At 42.8% G+C, this 19,444-nt stretch overlaps 2 protein-coding genes across 4 annotated transcripts in view; one reads left to right on the top strand and one right to left on the bottom strand.

The window, feature by feature from the left end:
* Positions 1-206: 206 nt before the first annotated feature.
* On the bottom strand, positions 207-18,168 carry MTERF3 (mitochondrial transcription termination factor 3). 2 transcript variants are annotated; one of them, XM_076329381.1, is made up of 8 exons: positions 18,114-18,168; positions 17,246-17,597; positions 14,911-15,063; positions 13,692-13,881; positions 8,674-8,821; positions 7,320-7,391; positions 2,902-3,063; positions 207-590 (listed from the first exon to the last, which is right to left on the bottom strand). In XM_076329381.1, exons 2-8 carry the CDS (start codon positions 17,574-17,576, stop codon positions 396-398), a joined length of 1,251 nt encoding a protein of 416 aa, XP_076185496.1. In that variant the 5' UTR covers positions 17,577-17,597; positions 18,114-18,168; the 3' UTR covers positions 207-395. The 2 variants fall into 2 exon arrangements, with proteins under 2 accessions (XP_076185496.1, XP_076185495.1); XM_076329380.1 differs by having other exon boundaries at positions 17,246-17,600; positions 18,114-18,167.
* Positions 18,169-18,379: 211 nt separating this feature from the next.
* The window catches only part of PTDSS1 (phosphatidylserine synthase 1), a 32,433-nt gene continuing 31,368 nt past the window's right edge, over positions 18,380-19,444 (top strand). For both annotated transcript variants that reach the window (XM_076329379.1, XM_076329378.1), the window contains exon 1: positions 18,380-18,658. In XM_076329379.1, the coding sequence (XP_076185494.1) occupies positions 18,480-18,658 (179 nt within the window). In that variant the 5' untranslated portion in view covers positions 18,380-18,479. The remainder of the gene's footprint in view (positions 18,659-19,444) is intronic.

The raw sequence follows: 19,444 nt of genomic DNA, 5'->3' as shown, positions 1-19,444 counted from the left end.
TATTCTAATTTTTGGGAGGGAGGGTGAGGGGAGAAGACAGAGGGTGAGACAGGGAATAAGTCACTAGCCAGTTTTTCCATCTCCCCAAACTCTGAAATTATTGAAAGAAAAAAAAAAGAAGAATCCACTTTAATTTACTTTTCTGTTAGTGTGCTGCATCATTCACTCTCAATTAAGTTAGCAATTAATTACAAGGATTCCATCAGTAGCAGACACTTAATCCTTCTGAAATATATTTTTAAGTCACCATAAAGAGTATTACTGTGAGCCGTTACATCCTACAAATGTTTCATAAGCAACAACTTCTTAAACCAGTGATTAAGAAGTTAAGAGACCATAAAGGGGAGTAGTTTTTTTCATAACTTTATTCTATTCCTTTTTACATGTGTTACTAATTAAAGTGTTTTTAAGAATTTTTCAAAGTCCTGTATAGAAGCTTTGGCAATCTCTGTACAAAACACCTCATCGGGCAAGGATACTAGCTGGTCCAGAGAGATGTAGCTGGGTTGTGCTGGGTCATACTGGGCTCTTCCCAAGAATGTAAGAAACATATGTCTCTCTTTGATCCGTAATAGCTTTGAGTTGAAAACCTAAGAAAGGAAGAAAGGGAAGAATCTTTTAGGTTGTCTAAATTTCAGACTCTGATGAATCTAAAAAAAGAGCGTTTTTTAGACAAACTGAAGATCTAGGAAGAAAACAAATAATTTGCATCTTTTCTTCTCATTTATGTCAAACACCAGGTAGGTTACATTTATATATAAATTATCTAAATTCTAAATAAATGCTTCAATACAATATGCTGAGGTACACACACAAGGGAAATCAGGGAGTGATACAACTCTCTTAAGCATGTTAGGTTTTTTGTTTATATATGATAACTATATTACTTTTGTGTAATCACAGCCAAAAAAGTGGAGAGGAGACATTCAGAAACAGGGAGCAAGAATACCTAAGCATTTTCCCTATATTATCGGAAGTATTTATTTATACAGTCAGATTCAGATGAGCATTTTTATAAGGAAGAAATGAATAGGTGACCACATGGCATAATACAAACGAATTAATTGCACAGTGGCAACGGAAAAGGTGAGTGGCTGCACCTCCTGTCCTAACACAGCCAAAAGGCACAGTGCAGTGGTTCAAAACAACCACTTGTCTTCTGCTGCACAGCAATGCCTGCCTTTGAAGATACTTGTCACAAAAAGAATTCTAGACAGTCAAAGGCGAGAACAATGGTAAGGGAAACATGAAAGAAATCAGTGGAACGTCTAAAAAGAGAGAGAAGTGGGGAAGACAGGAGAAGCACAGTTAAGTCTCGAAAACAGAGATCTAACTCTGCCTTTCTGAGCAGTACACCTGAAGAGAGAGACGCTGCTTTAGAGAAGATAATGGTGAAAACATGAATCCTAGAGCAATGAAAGCGAGCAAGAGTTTTTACTAAAAAGGAGAGACTACACTACTGAAGGAAGGATTTCAAGAGGATGCAAACTAATTTGAACTAGGACAGAAAGCAAAACTACTGTTCCTCCTCTGCCTTCCCTGAATTTTAAGAGGGAGTCAGAAGACGGGAAAAAACCTTAACCACCATTTATGGAGCTAGCTGACAGGAAGGATGGTTACAACAGCAGCTGTAACATCAGAGAGGATTTGACAAAAAAAATCCTGTATGCTTATTTTCAGCATTACTGTCATTCAGAATAGAAGTAAGAACTGACGGAGACAAGCATGCATTTGTGAATGCACAAGTTAACGGCCAGACCATACACAGACTGAGTTACACTAGCAGTATCCTGGAACTCGGAGTTTTTGAGGATGGAAGGGAAGAACAGGGAAGAGAGAAGGTCACTGCACCAAGAACAAGGAATAGAGGAAACTCTCCAGTTACCCTTCCAAACAAAGGGAAGAGAAATAATGAGGTGAACCACCCTGAAGCCAACAATAAGACAATTGAGAAGGAAGTGAGCAAGACTTGTGCTTGGTCAAGGAGGGCAAAAGTGACACAGGGAATGGAGTTATAGCAAGCATCCTTGTTAAGTAAAGATAAAGATAAGTAATCAAAATCCTGGGGAGTAGTTTTATTTCCCTACACAATTTTGGCTTTTTAGCTAGTTAGATTAGACAGTTAAGATTCCCTACTAGCCTTGCTTCAGGAAGAAAATTATTGCGGTTCAGAAGTTGTAATTTGTGCTTTCTTTTTTTCCTTGTAAGAAGCTAGTGTGACTGCATGTCAGCATTGGATGAAGTGACTAATGCTTTCAACTTTTAATTTGTGAGGGAATAACAGTAGTGAGAGAGAAAAAAACGAAATAGTCATCAAGAAATTAATCTATTTTCACTCTTGTGATTTTTTAGCTATTGCCGCAGCAATAGGAAGATCAATGAGAATCTGATTGCCTAACGGACAGAACTTCTCTTACCTTTAAACTATATTTTCAGATCCTAGAATCTATAAAATTTATTTTTTAACTAGACAAATCCAAAAGAATTTTTTTTGTATACATGTTATCTAATGAACAGATCTTCTGCATGATCTGTCTTCCCTTGTGTCTCTTAGCTAGGTAAGATTTCAGTACAAGGAATCCCTAAGCAGGCAGTAATCTCTCTTGCATGAATCCAGAAGAGATGAGCATGACTACTTCTGTTGAAAACTTAAAAATTTGCAAGACTGGGGGTGGTGGCAGTGGTGGTGTCACATGTGGCAGGGGGAGAAGAAGGGCACTTCCACACTGGAATCCTCAATGGGTGCTGAAGTGCTAAATAAAGTTATCCCAATTAAACACCACAAACAAGTTGAAGAATTCATGCGTGTCCTGCATACGCTGAGGCTCCACCTTCAGCACCAAACCAGTGAAGCAGCTGTGCAAAGAGCACCTACAATTTATTCCCAGATTAACAGCTCACCTGAGGAAAGCGAGTAAGCATGTGGTGGGGAATGCCCATTATGTTGTGTAAGTAGTCAAATGTCTGTTTGAGTCTCTTTTTACTTGCAGTTAAAATCTTGGGGGTTTTAAACACAATCTGTTGAATTTCATTATGTTGAAAACCAAGTTCAATCTGACAAACCTGAAAAAGAGCACAATTTTATCTTCAAAAGTCAGCTACAGCAAACTTAGCTTATTTTAACGTGCCACTGAAACAAACTAATGCAAAATTCTTCTACCCTTTGTCACACAGCAACAAGAATGCAACCCACAATAACATCTGCCACTCCAGTTCTTCTCAAGTCAGACAGTGCAAATTATTTATCATTCTTGGTTAAAGTGTAATTTGTTTATAGAGTATCCCTGAAGTAAAGATGACTTCTGTGAATGCTATGTATTTTTCAGCTTGTCTGATATATGAACAAAATAGCTGTGTCTCAGTATGCATGGCAGTTACAAGCATAAAAATTCTCCCCTAAGAGTCTTTTATCAGTTTCAATACCAAGCTGTCAAAAAAGACTGACTTTCTAGTTGTGGAGCTGTTGAGCTCTGTAAAACACAGCAATCAAATAGCTAGTGACTACTTTTGTTAATGTGTTATTTCTTTTGCTAAGGTATCCAAGTTACATTTTTATATTAGGGAGTATAATTTCAGTCCTGTAGTCTTCAACTGAAGTCTGTTGAACCTCAAAGAGATGTGTAGAATATGTGGTGTATTCAATTTATTTTACACTTGGTTAATGTCTAAACGTCTAGCAGTCCTGGCTAACCAGGGAGGTCCCAGTTGACTGGAGGTTAGCAAATGTGATGCCCATCTACAATAAGGGCCGGAAGGAGGATCTGGGCAACTATAGGCCTGTCAGTCTGACTTCAGTGCTGGGGAAGGTTACGGAGCAGATCATCTTGAGTGCCATCATGTGGCATGTACAGGACAAGCAGGTGATCAGGCCCAGTCAGCATGGGTTTATGAAAGGCAGGTCCTGCTTGACTAACCTGATCTCCTTCCATGACAAGGTGACCCGCTTAGTGGATGAGGGAAAGGCTGTGAGTGCTGTCTACCAAGACTTTAGTAAAGCCTTTGACACCATTTCCCACAGCATTCTCCTGGAGAAACTGGCTGCTCATGGCTTGGACAGGTGTACTCTTCACTGGGTAAAAAACTGGCTGGACGGCCGGGCCCAAAGAGTTGTGGTGAATGGAGTCAAATCCAGTTGGCGGCCAGTCACAAGAGATGCTCCCCAGGGCTCAGTTTTGGGGCCAGTTCTGTTTAGTATCTTCATCAATGATCTGGACGAGGGGATCAAGTGTACCCTCAGTAAGTCTGCAAATGACGCCAAGCTGGGTGGGAGTGTTGATCTGCTTGAGGGTAGGAAGGCTCTACAGAGGGATCTGGACAGCCATCAATGGGCTGAGGCCAGCTGTATGAGGTTCAACAAGGCTAAGTGTCGGGTCCTGCACTTCGGCCACAACAACCCCATGCAGCGCTACAGGCTTGGGGAAGAGTGGCTGGAAAGCTGCCTGTCAGAAAAGGACCTGGGGGTGTTGGTCGACAGCCGGCTGAACATGAGCCAGCAGTGTGCCCAGGTGGCCGAGAAGGCCAATGGCATCCTGGCCTGTATCAGAACTAGTGTGGCCAGCAGGAGTAGGGAAGTGATCGTGCCCCTGTACTTGGCACTGGTGAGGCCACACCTCAAATACTGTGTTCAGTTTTGGGCCCCTCACTACAAGAAGGACGTCGAGGTGCTGGAGCGTGTCCAGAGAAGGGCAACAAAGCTGGTGAAGGGTCTGGAGAACAAGTCTTCTGAGGAGCGGCTGAGGGACCTGGGCTTGTTTAGCCTGGAGAAAAGGAGGCTGAGGGGAGACCTCATCGCTCTCTACAACTACCTGAAAGGAGGTTGTAGCAAGGTGGGTGTTGGTCTCTTCTCCCAAGTAACAAGCGACAGGATGAGAGGAAACGGCCTCAGGTTGTGCCAGGGGAGGTTTAGATCAGATATGAGGAAAAATTTCCTACCAAAAGGGTTGTCAAGCATTGGAACAAGCTGCCCAGGGAAGTGGTTGAGTCACCATCCCTGGAGATATTTAAAAGACGTGTAGATGTGGTGCTTAGGGACATGGTTTAGTGGTGGACTTGGCAGTGCTAGGTTAACGGTTGGACTCAATGATCTTAAAGGTTTTTTCCAACCTAAACGATTCTATGAGTCTAAAGTAAGATGTCTTTTTCAGACACTGCCTTGACTTCAATTATGGTTTCCCAAAAGGAAAACAAAACACATTTTTTCAATAAAATCATGAGCACTCCTCCCAAAGTGCAGAATGGCAAGCAGTTCATTGAGTTGTTGAGAAAGGAATTCAGCACACAAGAGTGTCTGGTAACTCAGCCATTTCTTCTATCCTCCAGTGACATTTACAAGCAGCTTGTTTTCGGTCATGAAGTGGGTGTGCTTGTCAGTCAACATAACCAGACTTTCAAATACAACTCAGGTACTTCTTCAGTTGGCAAAAAGGTGGTGCTTTTTGTTTTTCCAGTTTGATGTGCCAAGACTGCAGCTCTTTTCCAAAACTGCCTGACAAATACAAAGGGAAGGGCTTAGAATCTGGGTTTTGAAGCTACCTTAGGACTTCCAGATCCTTACAGGGAATTGTTTCTAGACGTGACTATAATCAGGTCTTTCAACTGATTCCTGGTTCTTCCTTATCTGCTTCACAAATATTTGCATATCACAAGAAATACTAATCAACTAAGACAGCATTCAAATATGAAGAGATGTGTTTGCACTTTAGTGGTGTCTTCCACGGATCTGAGTTGGCAGGGGTAACTTATGGCATTAAGATATACAACCAAGAGTAAGACCTGACGTTAAATCAGTGGAGATGTATAGCTGGCCCCACTGTAGAGGTAATTGTGGCAAGAATCTTGAGCTTTTCTACTCTCTTGACATGAACAGTGAGATCAAGTCAAAGTTGCTTTGACTGCACTCAGTTTGACAGCAAGCATATTTAATATTCGGTAACTCTCTAGACCACATATGCCAATATCCTTACTGTGTAAGCCCCAGCAATATTCAACATACTCTATATGATTCCCACAACAGGCGGTGGTAATGCAAGCTTTCCAGTTTTACCCTACCAGTGAATCTCTAATTGTGCTTGATGAAACCTTCAGAGGATGGAATAAGCCATCCTTCAGCTCCTTTATTGGTATCTTTTGACAACCAGTATCAGCTGCAGCAGTTGTTTCTAAATAACAGCCCACTCAGAACGAGGGATACCACCAGATCACTTCTGAACTGCTGGTATATGGTTTCACTTTGAGTACTGCCTGCCCACCACCAGCTTGGGACATACAGGTCTGCACCCAGATTCTGAATCTGAGACATCCAACCTCCTGAAAGGCTGGGGCTTCGAAGTATCAGTAGATTCTAATAATGAGGACCTAAAAATTCTTCCTCTCTCTCTAGAACGTGTTAAAAATAAGTATGCTACACTATACATTTTTTGATAGATAGACAAGATAGTCACAAAGAACTGAGGATCTTAAAAACACATTCATTATAATATACTGAATCCCTAGCCTGTGGAAACAATGTTCATTAAAAAGAAAGCACTATTAATTGGAACAGTCTGCTACTTTCCAGTCTCCTCCCTTACCACACACACATTTCAGATTGCACTGGGAACAGTGTTTAATAGTTTCAGAGCAGTGAGTCTGTCTGAAAATTATATATTTTAATTCATAGTTATGCATTATAGGATAATGGGATTTCTCAAATTGTTACACTACATCATGCTGTTTGGCCTAGATGGCTTTACAGCACAATAATTAAACCAATACATAGTTACATTTTCAAAAGGGAAAGGAGTCCCTGTGGGTTTGAAGTTATTTACCCAACAGTTGTTAATAACGACCATCTGCTATCAGACAATAGGTGTCAAATGCACATTTTGGCAGACTAGCTACCTGCCAAGAGGAAAATAATCAACTGCACATTTCTTGCTCCTAAATCCTCATGGACAATCCAAGTTAGCAAAAAAACATAATAATTAAGGAGAAAAAAAAAAAAAAGGAGGGAGCAAGGCCCTATTTTTCACTGGCTGTAAAGAAATGGGTAACAATTTGTGTCATGAGATGGCAGCTTTTGGCAGGAAGGGACCCAGATGAAGTTTCTAACCTACATCAGAGCAGAAGACGGAATAAGATACTGCTCCACATATGCTGTGAGCTTGCAAGCTATAGCGGAAAAGAAATTGTTTAACAAAATCCTGTTATTTTATATCTCTACTAAAATTATTTCATTAAATTCTTTCTGTGCAGGATTCTCCTCCAGGAATTTTATCTTCTGACAACTCTTAAACTATGTGGATACACAATACACTTTTAATATCTACTAATAAGCTCACCTGAAGATTTTCTTTTACAGGCTCTAATTTGCCAGTCAGAAGCCTTGGAAGACGAATTACCAGATCCTTTGTCTACAATTAGGGGAAACACACAAAGGAAAGATTATTACTGAAAGCTTGCTTGTGAATTCATCTGTGAAAGAAAGATAGAGGTCTCTCAAACTTTTTTTTCCCCCAGTTGGAAGAGGGATGCACTTTCACTTGCATTTCATTTTATCTCTACCCCAAAGATGAGTTTGCATGAAGCAGCAGTACATTAAGATGCAAAAAGTTACTCAAACGTTTGTTTGAAAAACAAAAAATAACATAGCTGTTGTAAAACAGACAGGGAGAGGGAGTAAAAGCATACCCCAAAAGTAGAAAGCATGCTCAAATGCCCAATCTCTCTCAGTGCTCAAGTTGTTTCCTCCCACCTTTTTAAAAAAAGTAAACAAAACACTACCTGATAGAGGCTATAAAAGGATTTTCCAACTGCAGTGGAATTTGTCTACCTCAGGATCTGGTGAGACCATAGTATTATGGCAATACAAGAAATTACTCCACATGCCCTAAGCCATGTGATTACTTGTAATCTGCCCTGAGTACAAGGCAGTGACTAAACCCTTTTCCAGAGAGATCTCTTACCTCAAGCATGGAAAGGCCAGCAACAGGCACTGTGACAGCTATGACTGTTCAGCTAACAGAAGCCAATAGAAAAACACCAGATTCCACTTGGAACTTGACATTTATTGCAATCCCCAGCTACTGCAGGAAACAACTAACGCTGCCCACTTATTCCAGGAAAGTCCAGCTACTACCTCCTCTGAAGATCCCAAAGCATGGTTCTAAACACCTGCTAAGCACCTAATAGGGTAAGCACTCATGAGCGAACCCAGGGGTTACTCTTGGTGAGCTGAGCATATGATTTGCCATTTAGTTTAATATGGTATTTGCAGATTAGACTATTTTTCACTGATGAGTTAAGTATGTTACAGTGTCTTGAAGAGATGAAGAGAGCCAACTAATTTTCTAAGTTAAACTTTAACTAAGTTAAAAAAGCTGCTTGCTGTTTCAGCAATGGATTCAGTCCTCTGACCCACCTCAGATAATAAAACTGGACATACACATGCTTGTTTGACAATAACCTGCAGCAGATCATCTTCAAGAACTGTACTTCAGGACCTTTGAACGTTAGATGTCCGTATTACTTCTATAGACAGTTAAAATCATATTATCCTCCTGTAACCCTCTGTGTTACCGTCGGTAATGTCACTAATGTTTGTGCATAACCTCCAAACACATGAAGTATTCATGTTCCAAGGCCTTACAGTTGTCGCTGACAAAGTACCTAAAGACTTCAGCGTAAAGTCTTTACCTTTTTTACACTGAAGCCAAGTTCATTTTTGAAGAAACCCAGTCTGTTATCCAGTCTTTCCACTGAAAACAACAGCAAATATGGAGCTCTTGAGACCATCTGAGCAATTTCTGCCTTACCAAATTTTTTTGATTTTAGGTAAGCCACTCTAGAAGGAGAAAAAAAACAAAATAAAATCCAGTGATGAAAATTTTATTGCCTCCATTTATTCAGTACTTGCTTAAATTCCTCAGTGATATCTTATAAACGGACAGATGTTCTAGCATTAACATGCAACCCTGCCAAAAATAATTAGGGGGAAATCTGCAGTTATCATAAAAGCAAAATACCATCCCTTCCAATTAATTAGAAGTAAAATAAACCTCAGAGCAGAATGTCAATACTGAAGACAGATTTTAATTCCTTCCAGCTGTACTTAAGCAGATAACTATGTTAACCTACGTTTAACTACCAGCCTGTCTCCTAGATTGCAAACACATTAATAGATCATCATAGGTTATGGACAAGAAGATATATACAGCCTTTTGCTATTTTAATGAATTCCATTTCTACTGCTGAAAGAACAGAGTACTATACCTCATACATCCCTGTTTTGCCAATAGCACTGGAGTAGAAATATCATACAACAATGCTATCTGTGAAGACATTGTCCAAAAAGACATTTCTAAATCAGCTGAAGTTACTTTTGTTACAACAGGTCCCTACTTTCAGTCACTGGTCCAAGGATTTAGCTACAAAACACCTGGTTGTCAGAAAGGAGAAGGAGCTGACTAAAGTTTTTATGTTTAACAGAGCTTGCTTGCTCTCTTTCCAACTCAAAACTTTTTCCAAACTTTGTTGAGTTCAGTGAAAGTGAAATCCTATTTCAAGTACTACTTGCAGTAGATTATTACCACAGCTCCCAGAAAAAGGAACAGGGGGGGAAATACAGCACACAAAATAAAACCAGACATGATTAACCCATGTACCACCATTTACAAAAAAACTGAACTACAATTTGAAGAGGTTCCCTTTGGTTATAGATAAGCATATACAGAAGTATTTGCTGTCAGATGAACTTGGAGCATAGAAGAACTGAATTTATCTGGCAGTAATTAAGATACTAAATAGATTGTAGAATATTCTGCAGAAGCAGATATTCAGCAAAAGATGGGCTATGTGTTAAATCATGTCTTGTGGAGAGAAAAAAAATAAAAATACCTTCCAGTCACTACAACCTCCCTGTCTTTCCACAAACCCTAAAAAATGAAGTAATCACAAGCCAAAAACCTCTAGACAGAAGATCTAAGAACAAGCTCTAGAGGACCAATTCCTAACTGAGCAGGCACCCCAACACAGAAGGTAGCAGCCTAGGCTCCAGACAATGCTGATGGAACTGGCTGCAGGAGCCTCAGAGACAAGGAGAGGTTAAGAGAGGGAGAAATGCAGAACATAACAATAAACAATTGACCCTTCAAAAATTATCCCATTATGTTTTGAATGCTGCAGCTTGGCTACACTATACTTCTTCCATTCAACTTTTCAAGGCCACAACTGCTAAGCATCCTAGAAACATACCTAAATAAGCAGATTAAAGATAAAACCTTTTGGTTGTCCTGACTCCCCTCCATTTGTTTTCTGTTAACAAGTCATTAAGATTCACACCTGAAGCATTTCTTTGCATCCTGGAAAGGGAAGAAACTTAAAAGAGCGATGGCAATATTGTAATAACCTGACTCTGGTTTAATCAGAAACTGGTATATTAAAGAAGCACATCCAACCTGACCAAAGTTTGAGATAAATTTGTGAGTGTTGGCACCAAGGTTAGCCCTCGTTCTACTACAGGGGTCAGCAGTTCTATGTAGCATGTTAACAGTTTTAAGTCATCATTAACAATACTGTAAAACAAAGCATCTGGTGCAGCTGCAGTACAGACACTGATTTGCAACTGTCAGAATTGTTATGAATTATGGAATGTTTTGACTTTTACAGTGTTTATCTGAAGTCAAATGCCAAATCTATTGAAATTTGTGTTTTGTTTCCTGGCAACGTGGAATCCATAGCAATAAAACATTCCAGAGTGATGTAACCAATACCATGTCCATCTGCACCGAAGTGTTTATGCAAAGGTGATACTGAGCTTTCAAAAGACAGCTATCTGAGACACATTCACTTCACAGCCTGCCACACACCCTCCGCAGCACACTTACTTTAAAGCTTGCAGGAAAGCATTCACCACTGCCAGAGATAAACTTACTGAAAAAAATCAAGCTGCAGAAAATGAAGAAGAAATTGGATTTCCCCATTCAGCCCTTACTTTACTAATCAGGCAGTGCCACAGGGCAGTCACTGAAAAGCAAATCTGACTTCACAGGAGAGTTAGAATGTTCATCATAGCGAAAAATACTCTCTTCAGAAGAGTATAAGCAACTCTGACATCTAGACTCAAAACTACTGCTGAAAAATGACACAGGTTCTTTTTGGATATTGTTTTTGTAAGGCCACTTACTGAACAGGAGGATGGAAGAACAGAGGAGAAAGAAGAAAAGTCAGGTATATGTTAGACATGAGTCTACTAATGGGCCTGCTTCCAAAAAGCCATATTTTCAGATTTCTGTCTTGGACAGCTACTACGTGCAAAAGCCAAGCAGAAAGACTTTCTTTTCTGGAATTTTTAAAGTCCAAGACGTTTTGAGTTCATTACAAAGTGCACACAAACACACAAGTTGTTCTGTAAAAGAACTGCTGAATTAATGCAAGCCTGTCTGGAGTAATTTTGAAAATAAAAGTCCATTTTCCTGAATTTTTTTCTATAATCAACACACCTAATGGAAGTATGAATCAGAAGACTAAAGTAATTCCATTTCAGAATCAAACTTCTTATAGGTACGCACCAAACAAATACAGCTGAGTAAAGAAAGCTAGGATCTCTATGACTGTAAGACACAGATAAGTTTAAAAAAAAAAAAGAAAAAAATAAAAAAGGAAAAAAGTACAACCCCGTAGTCTGGTGCTGGTACCTTAAGTCTCTCACGCCTTAATGGTATCCCACCTGCAAAAATCTGGAAGGAAGTACTAAAGCAAAGAAATACAGAGAAGCTGTTTGTATCCATAAACCAACAAGGAAGAAGAGTGGAACGCAGTTACAAGCCACCACACCATCCCTAGGGCAAAGCACCTTTGCAGAAAGTGACTGTGGATTCATGAAAATAAGGGCCTAAAACCTACATTCAGTTATTTCAGATAAATGAAGAATTAAGAATAACTTTTTTTTTTTTAATAGATTATTTATATTATTACAATGCATTATTTCAAAGATCTTGAATATTTTAATTCCAGTTATTTAACTTCAGGAAGATTTTTCTTTAGAAGTGAAAGGCTTTCTGCCACAAATACAAACCTTATCTTTAAAGCTCTGGAACTAGTCCTCCAAAGTTAACAATGCAAAAACATTAAGGACAGGCTTCTGTGAATAGATACGAACAGTTACAACCATAAGACCTCAACATGACCAGCATCAGCACAGGTATCTCAGTCTCTGCAGGATGAAGTCCAGCATCCTAGCTTAAGCCCACTGAAGGAACAGTCAAAATCTGCACTCATGCGGCCACAATGCACACACATGTGACAAAACAGTACCGTGATGGTTGATTTCCAACGCAGGGAGAATGGACAGCTGCTGTCAGTGATGTCTTAGACCACGCCAGGTAGATCTGCCACAGCTCCTCAGTATTCTTGTTTTGACCACCTTTCCCTTTGACTCAGCTAAAGGTTTTTAAAGCTACTTTACATTGCAGTATTTTCCCATTATATCTCTAGAGCTGACCAGACAAAGATTTGTTAATGAAATAACTGCCATTAAAGAGGAAGTCCCACTGTTGGGGACTGTCCCACAATTACACAATTTGATTCAGACAACACTTGAATTGCTGAAATCAGCAGACTTCAGTCAACTTCTGACACAAATCCCATCACTTTCCAAGTCATGCTGGTGGAGAAAGAGGAATATGTGTATATAGTTATCTTATTTCTTCAGTGCTTACTTTCATTCACGTAGCCTTTATATTCAGAATGCAGCATTTTCTGAAGTTAGTGTTCTCTAATAAGCTAGACTGCATGAAGTACAGTCTGCAGTACACAGCATCTACATTTAAGACATTAAAAAGAGCAGAGAGGAGTAGGAGAGGGTGATACAGAAAACAAAAGTTTGACAGTAAATGGAGAAAACAGCTTGTTTCCCCTACAGTCTCAGAAGAAAGACCCATGAACACAATGACTTTTCTTAAAAAAAAAAAAAAAGAATTCCATCTTTGGTATTTTTGGTACACACATAAATAAGCTTAAAAAAACAAAACAAACTCCACAGGGCAGCTAACTAAATAAGCTTTTGTCTAAGATATGACATCTTCTAATGAGCCTGGTATTTACCCTTATGCACAGACAAGCTGGGTGACACTGAGGAACAGTCTAGGGCCATACAAGTGTGAACACATGCAAAAATTAGTTCATTGTAGTCTTGTGCTCAGTTTGTGCTGGACAACAGGAAAAAAAAAAGTCACCAAAACCTTCTGCTGCTATTAGAAGTAAACACAGAAAAGATCTGGTCTGCTTCTTTTACTGCAGAATTCACAAGGTATGGGTAGACATATCATCTAGAAGAGCAGTTTCAAAGCATGTCTGAAGAGGTTAATATTCTACAAATTTAGGTAAAACCTCAGGGACCAACATTTTGGAATCCAAGCTGACACAGGTAAAGCAAGTGGCCTAGGATGGTAAGCTTCTTCCTCTGTGGCAGAGAGACAGGGATGAGCAGTAGAATTTGTTAATGGACAGTTTTCAGGTGGATCAGGGTGTTGACTCGACTTCTGATACCACCACATGTTAACGCTGACTGATGGGGAAGGCACAGGAACATGGAGCCAGGGATCGAGTGAGAAAGGAAGCAGCACCAACACAGGTTCAGACAAGGTTAAGCCAACTGGGAAAACAGATCTTCAAGCCAAGGGTCTTAACACCCTGCTGCTATTTGAAAGGCTTACCTGGTTTCTAAAGCTTCCACATCTTCAGCAAGGATGTATGGATTTTTGGTCAGGAATGGTCCCAGCTGATTGTCTTCTACACCCACATCCTTAAGAAACAGAAGTATTTTTCTTATATCTTTTTCAAAGTCCAAGGTCAGTAAGAGCTGACCTGCTTTTTGACGTTTCTCCACTTGGGATAAGTCAACTCCTACAACAAACAAAATTAGATATTGTTTTAATTAAACACAGACCCTACTTCCTATAAATGTTTCAGGAAGGCATGCTGAAATTCATAGGACTACTCCTTTTTTTTAGCATGATTTAGCATGCTTCAACTGCTCAACACAGCAAGGTCACACCACCTTGTGTATTGTGGAAAGATTCCAGATAAAACAAGCAGTCATTTTAGATGCTTTTGCTAAGTTTATTTTTTGAAGGAAGACATTTGCAGTGAATCCTGCATGTGAGGAATCAAGTGCACTAGCACGTGCCACACATAGAGACTTACTCTTGTTGCACAGAAGTATGTGTGCAAGGAATTCCCAACTCCATTATACAAGGGAAGGGGATGATTTTGCAGTGAAGTGTCTTTGGATACTGGCTCACACATAGCAATTTGTTACTGCATGGAGCCAGATGTCCCCCTCTCAAATATTTATTTCTCCAACTTCCTTCTAGTGTTCCTTGCACTTTTGGGAAACAAGGAGGTGGCCAGCAACCTTGAACTCAGCTATCCTTGCACAGTCCAAGTGCTTTTTGATGAGAAGTAAGGTTCTCTTCCATCTCTTCCTCCTTGCCTCTCCAGTTTACTGTGCCCCACTTCTAAGGTTCTGCACAGCAACCGCTCTCCTTCCTGCCTTCCTTCCAAGGACGGAGAGCTGCAATTTCTTTTGCAGCAAATTAAAGCATCCTTAACCAGCCCAAAAGAAGAGAGACCAATCAAGTCACACAAAGTGCTCCTCACCTCTGGAAGCTGTGGGAGATGCCTCCTTCTAGCATCCACAGCACTAAGGGACTAAAGCTAGCCAGCCTTGCCTTCAACTAATATAGTATTGCTAGTGAGTCATGCAGTCCCCTTTCTTTTTCTGTTTACCCTGGATAACGTTCAGGTGCCCTTAGCCATTGGTCACTGTTCCTATTTTCAAGTTTACAAGGCAACCAGTAAGATCAAAACACAAATTATAGAATCTCCAAAGCTCCAGACATAGGCAAACCACATAAACAAAATCACACATACCTAGGTTGACAAGTTTCGCCAGGGTTTCCGAGTGATCGACATAATCTCGGAGCGTGGAAGACCGAAGGGGAAGAAGCGGTTCTGCAATGATCTGTACGGCTTCTTCCTCAGAAATCTCCTCCAAAGCAGACGAAGACGGGATGTCATCCCAGTCTAAGAAACAAATATAGAAGACCCAAATGCATTTTGTGAAAGACAAAGCTGCTCCCACCAAATGCAATACAGATCTGTTAAAATCCATTTCAAAATGCAAGAACACTGTGCATGAGATGAACAGCCAATCTACTATTATTTGAAAACATATGAAAACATAGACTCTACTCCCAGTTTTTGTCTCTGTTCCATCTCCTTGTCACTACCCATCAACTCTTGCTCATGTGGCCAGATCTGAGCATAGTACCCAGCAAGCCTGCCTTCAGTCTGCTGCCTTGATCGCTGCAGGCAACAGATCACATCATCTTCTTGAGAAAGAATTTTCTTTCGTGTCTTTACAAATGCATTCTTGCCCGATCATATTCAGATCAAAAGCTACTGTAAAGATTATTTTTCATAACCTGACAAGCCCACTACTTTGTGCCTCTTCTGAATCTGATGCCTGAACTGCAGTTGTTTTAACTTTCAAGGTATTCCACAGTCAACTTCAACCAAGCTATCATGTCTTATCCATTACAGAATGGCTGCTGACTGCCACCACCTCTAACAGCTAAAGAAGTCAAGCTCCATTTCCTACTCATTAAGGTTTCCAAGTGAACATCATTATGCTTGTTTCCCCTTACGTGTTCCAAGTCACAATGCTCAGTGTCTTTTTAAAAAATATTTCTCTAAACTGATCTGTTTTTCCATTGATAGGAGCTCACAGCAGCTAGATCAAGATTACCGTTTTGCAGGCTGACTGCTAGCATCCACCTCAGTTATCAAACTGACTACTGATCAACAGCCCTAGTTATAAACTCTGCAGGATGGGGATTTTCTGTGTCCTGTACCTTCGCACAAGGACCTCCTAGAGACTAGGGTAACACTCTTCCATGTCAAACAAACAAAGCCACACCAGAACTACCAGGACAGGTTCCAAAATAAGTAGGAAGATCCTATTGTTCTAGGAAGAGTTGCACAGACTAGCTTAATAGCTGCTGAAGGTCTCGCCACTTCTTCTTCTAAAAGCCTCAGAAACAAAAGCACAGTAAAACATTCTTAGCAACATTTACACCTTAAACAGTAGTAAGAACTCTCTAGGAATCCATACGGATATCAAGCATTTCCTTTCAACTTGTTGAGGACTGAACCAATACACACCAAGGCCCATTCTGGAAGCATAGATGCCCTTTTTTTGCCACTTTAAGTTCTTTAAATGTCCTATCAGGAAACATACCTCAAGTTACCAAAAAAAAAAAAAAGTTAGCAATTATGTTTATTCCATTATATACACTGCCAACTGGGCAAAATGCTCCACACACACATATACAACAGTAAGTCTGCTGGCAGATAAAAATCTGGCACATAAATAAACCGCACTGCAGGTGCAGACACATACGAGCTGGCTGACCTGTCAGTTCTGGTGCAGCACTGTTTCCAGAACCAGCTGCACAAACACACAGATCTCAGTTGCAGCTCTGAGCCACCCCAAAAATAAGCTCTGTAGGATCCAAGTTGGCTGGGCTCAAAGCAGAATCTGAACATACAAGACTGCTTAGTAATCCAGAGCAAGTTTCCTCAGCATACTAGAATTATTTTCAGAGCGTGGTATTTTTTTTATCCTCACTTATATAGAAAAGTAGAGAAAAGTGAGGCAATTTCCTCAGGGCAACAACACCAAGGCGACCTTGTATCTATCTCCTTTCCTCAGGAGACAGTTTGACGAGCATTTCTCATCAGGGCAGTGCTTAAGCAGGCTTCACACTCTGCTGCCTCCTGTTGTTCATCCCTGATCATTCAGACGGCTGCTTTGTGCGAGCTGCTTCAGGGGTGGCTTCCCCGACTCCTGCTCAAAAAAACAAACCCACCCCCAAAACAACAAACAAACCCCTCTATTTTGTTCCAGTATAACTATGAAGGAAAGGCAAATGCTCAGCTGCTGCAGGTAGAGTTACGAAAAGCAAAGTTCTTCAAACAGCAACTCCACTCTGACATTTCTACCCAAATCATATCTTTATCTCGGCTTAAAGGTATTCTTTATATGCTAGAATGACCACAGGAGTTCTGCGTTAACTATGGGGCTAAAAACAAGTGAGTCAGGAATTTCAGATAAGTATTTTAGATAAACAGACCAAAAAAGGAGAACCAAGGGTAATACTGAAAGCGTGATTTCAGGAGAAATGGTATCCCTAAGGCCTCTTACCTTCATAGAGTATTTTTGCATTTAGGTCAGGTAATGTTTCTGCTTTTGCTTGTTCCTGTTTTACTGGTGAAGGCAAGTTACTTTCGGGAGAAGAAAAGGATCCATCCTTGGCACTATCAGGTGGAGAACAGCTTCCTACAGATATATGCCTGCATGCCTGCAATCTCCACGGAAGAACGTCATTTCTAGAGGGCAGCAGACCCAGAGGGGCGAACCCGCGACATGCCTGTGCGGTGCTGCTGCAGATCCTCAGCCTCCGAGGAAATTCAGCAGCACGGGCCGTTTGCAGCAGGCAACGCCAGCGGGAGACCTGCCGAGCCCACAAAGCCATCTTCCACCTCAGCACAGCATCCTGCTGGGAGAAAAAGGGCTGAGAAGTAACACAGGCGCTGCCTCACCTCGCCCGCAGGGCTGGGAGCGTGAGCGTTAATTCCCTGAGCATTAAAGCAGAAATTACTCGCTACAAAGCACTAAGTAGCTGCTTTGAGGCTTTAAACGCGTGACAAACGGAGGCGTAACTGAGGAGGAGCCGGCTCTGAACGCCGCCGCCCGCTGCCTTGCACGACAGCCGTTCCCTCGGGAGTACGGGGGAAGCCCAGCCGGGACCTAAACCCTGCCCGAGGGACGGGGCCCTCCGCGCACAGCCGCCACCTCACTCCCCGCCACAGGGCGGGGGGAAGCCAGGCCGCGCTCGCCGCCCCTTGCAGGCCGTCCCAGCCCGGCAGTCTCTGCGTACAGCCTGCGTGAGGGCGTGCCGCTCCGCAGGCAGCGAGCCCGGCCCGCGGGAGGGCGAGCGCGGCCGCCCCGCCACGCAGCCTCGGCCCCCGCCACGCAGCCCGGCCGGCCGTCGGGACCCGCAACGCCTCACCTGCCCCTCGCGCCGCTCCGGCGCGCGGCCCAGCTCACGTGCGTCCCCCCCCCCCGTCCCCCCCCCAACTCGGGCGAGACCATTCGGGAGCCAGGAGAGGGGGGGCAGGCAGAAAAGGGTCCTTCCCACCGCTTGCTCGAAGGGGGCGGTGTAGCTCCGCCTCCCCCCCGCGTTCCGTTCCTTCCTCCCTCACCGCGTGGGCGCGGGGCGCCGCGGGAGCGGTAGGGCGAGCTCCGCCCCTCGGCGAGGCGGGCGCGGCGCTTGTCCCCTCAACGGCGGCGCCTCCGCGGGAGGCGGCGCGGCTCGAACCGGTCGCGCCGCCCCGGGAGAACCAGAGCCGCGCTGAGGCGAGGGGAAGGGGTCGAGATGGCGTCGTGCGTGGGGAGCCGGACCCTGAGCAAGGACGACGTGAACTACCGTCTGCACTTCCGCATGATCAACGAGCAGCAGGTGGAGGACATCACGCTGGAGTTCTTCTACCGGCCGCACACCATCACCCTCCTCAGCTTCACCATCCTCAGCCTCATGGCCTTCGCCTTCACTAGGTGCGCGGCCCCCGGCGCCGCCGCGGGGATCCCCCGCCCCGCCCCGCCCCTGGGTGCCGGCAGCGCCGCAGCCGCGCGTACCCGGCCCTGGGGCGAAGGGAGTTGCCGCGGCGGGGGATGAGGAGGGGGCCGGGGCCGGTCCTTCGGGGGCGAGGACGAGCAGCGCGGCTCCGGCGGGCGGTGGTTCCTGCTGGGGGCGGGTTAACGGGGGACCTGATGTTGGGCCGTGACTTGCCGTATGCTGGGCAGGCAGGGGTGTTGCATCGCTAGCTGGCTGGAGAGCACCCTGCTCCGGAGGCCCTCCTTTCGGAGGCCCGTTATTCTCCTCTGCTATATTTCCTGGGAACTTGTTGATCGTTTTGTGGCTCTCTGTTAAAGTCTTTACTAAAATGAGTGTGTGTTTCAAGCAGTTACCAAAAATGGCTTTTATTAGACTATCAAGAAGCTTAGCAATGACATCACTCAAGTAGGTAATTTACCAAGCGTTCAGTGGACAGGAGTGACTGTTTCATGTCATCATTTTTATACAACACACTGTCTGAGGCCAGTCACACGTTGGCTTAGGCCCCAGTACTGATGTGCTTAGCCACATCTTTTCCCCACCACAGGAACAGCTCTGTGGACTTCACTACTGCAGCCATTCATGGAAATAAAGCTAAGAATGGACACAGTTATTTTCGGGAGCCTTATTTGTAAATAAAGGGTATAGCAGTGCAGTCTGAAGGGTATCTTGCAGTATTTTTCCAAGTTGTGCATACTTTTTATTGCCCCCTACTGAGTGGGGCT

The sequence above is a fragment of the Aptenodytes patagonicus genome, chromosome 2 (assembly GCF_965638725.1).
Source record: "Aptenodytes patagonicus chromosome 2, bAptPat1.pri.cur, whole genome shotgun sequence".
In the NCBI taxonomy this organism is placed as follows: domain Eukaryota; kingdom Metazoa; phylum Chordata; class Aves; order Sphenisciformes; family Spheniscidae; genus Aptenodytes; species Aptenodytes patagonicus.
Note: the sequence above shows the minus strand (reverse complement) of the source record. Positions and strands in the feature narration are given on the sequence as shown.

Coding starts and splice junctions, on each gene's coding strand:
- MTERF3 (XM_076329381.1), bottom strand. CDS start 17,576: ATGGCTTTGTGGGCTCGGCAGGTCTCCCGCTGGCGTTGCCTGCTGCAA. Junction 15,064..17,245: donor TGCAAAAATACTCTATGAAG/GTAAGAGGCCTT, acceptor TTTGTTTCTTAG/ACTGGGATGACATCCCGTCT. Junction 13,882..14,910: donor GGCGAAACTTGTCAACCTAG/GTATGTGTGATT, acceptor TGTTTGTTGTAG/GAGTTGACTTATCCCAAGTG.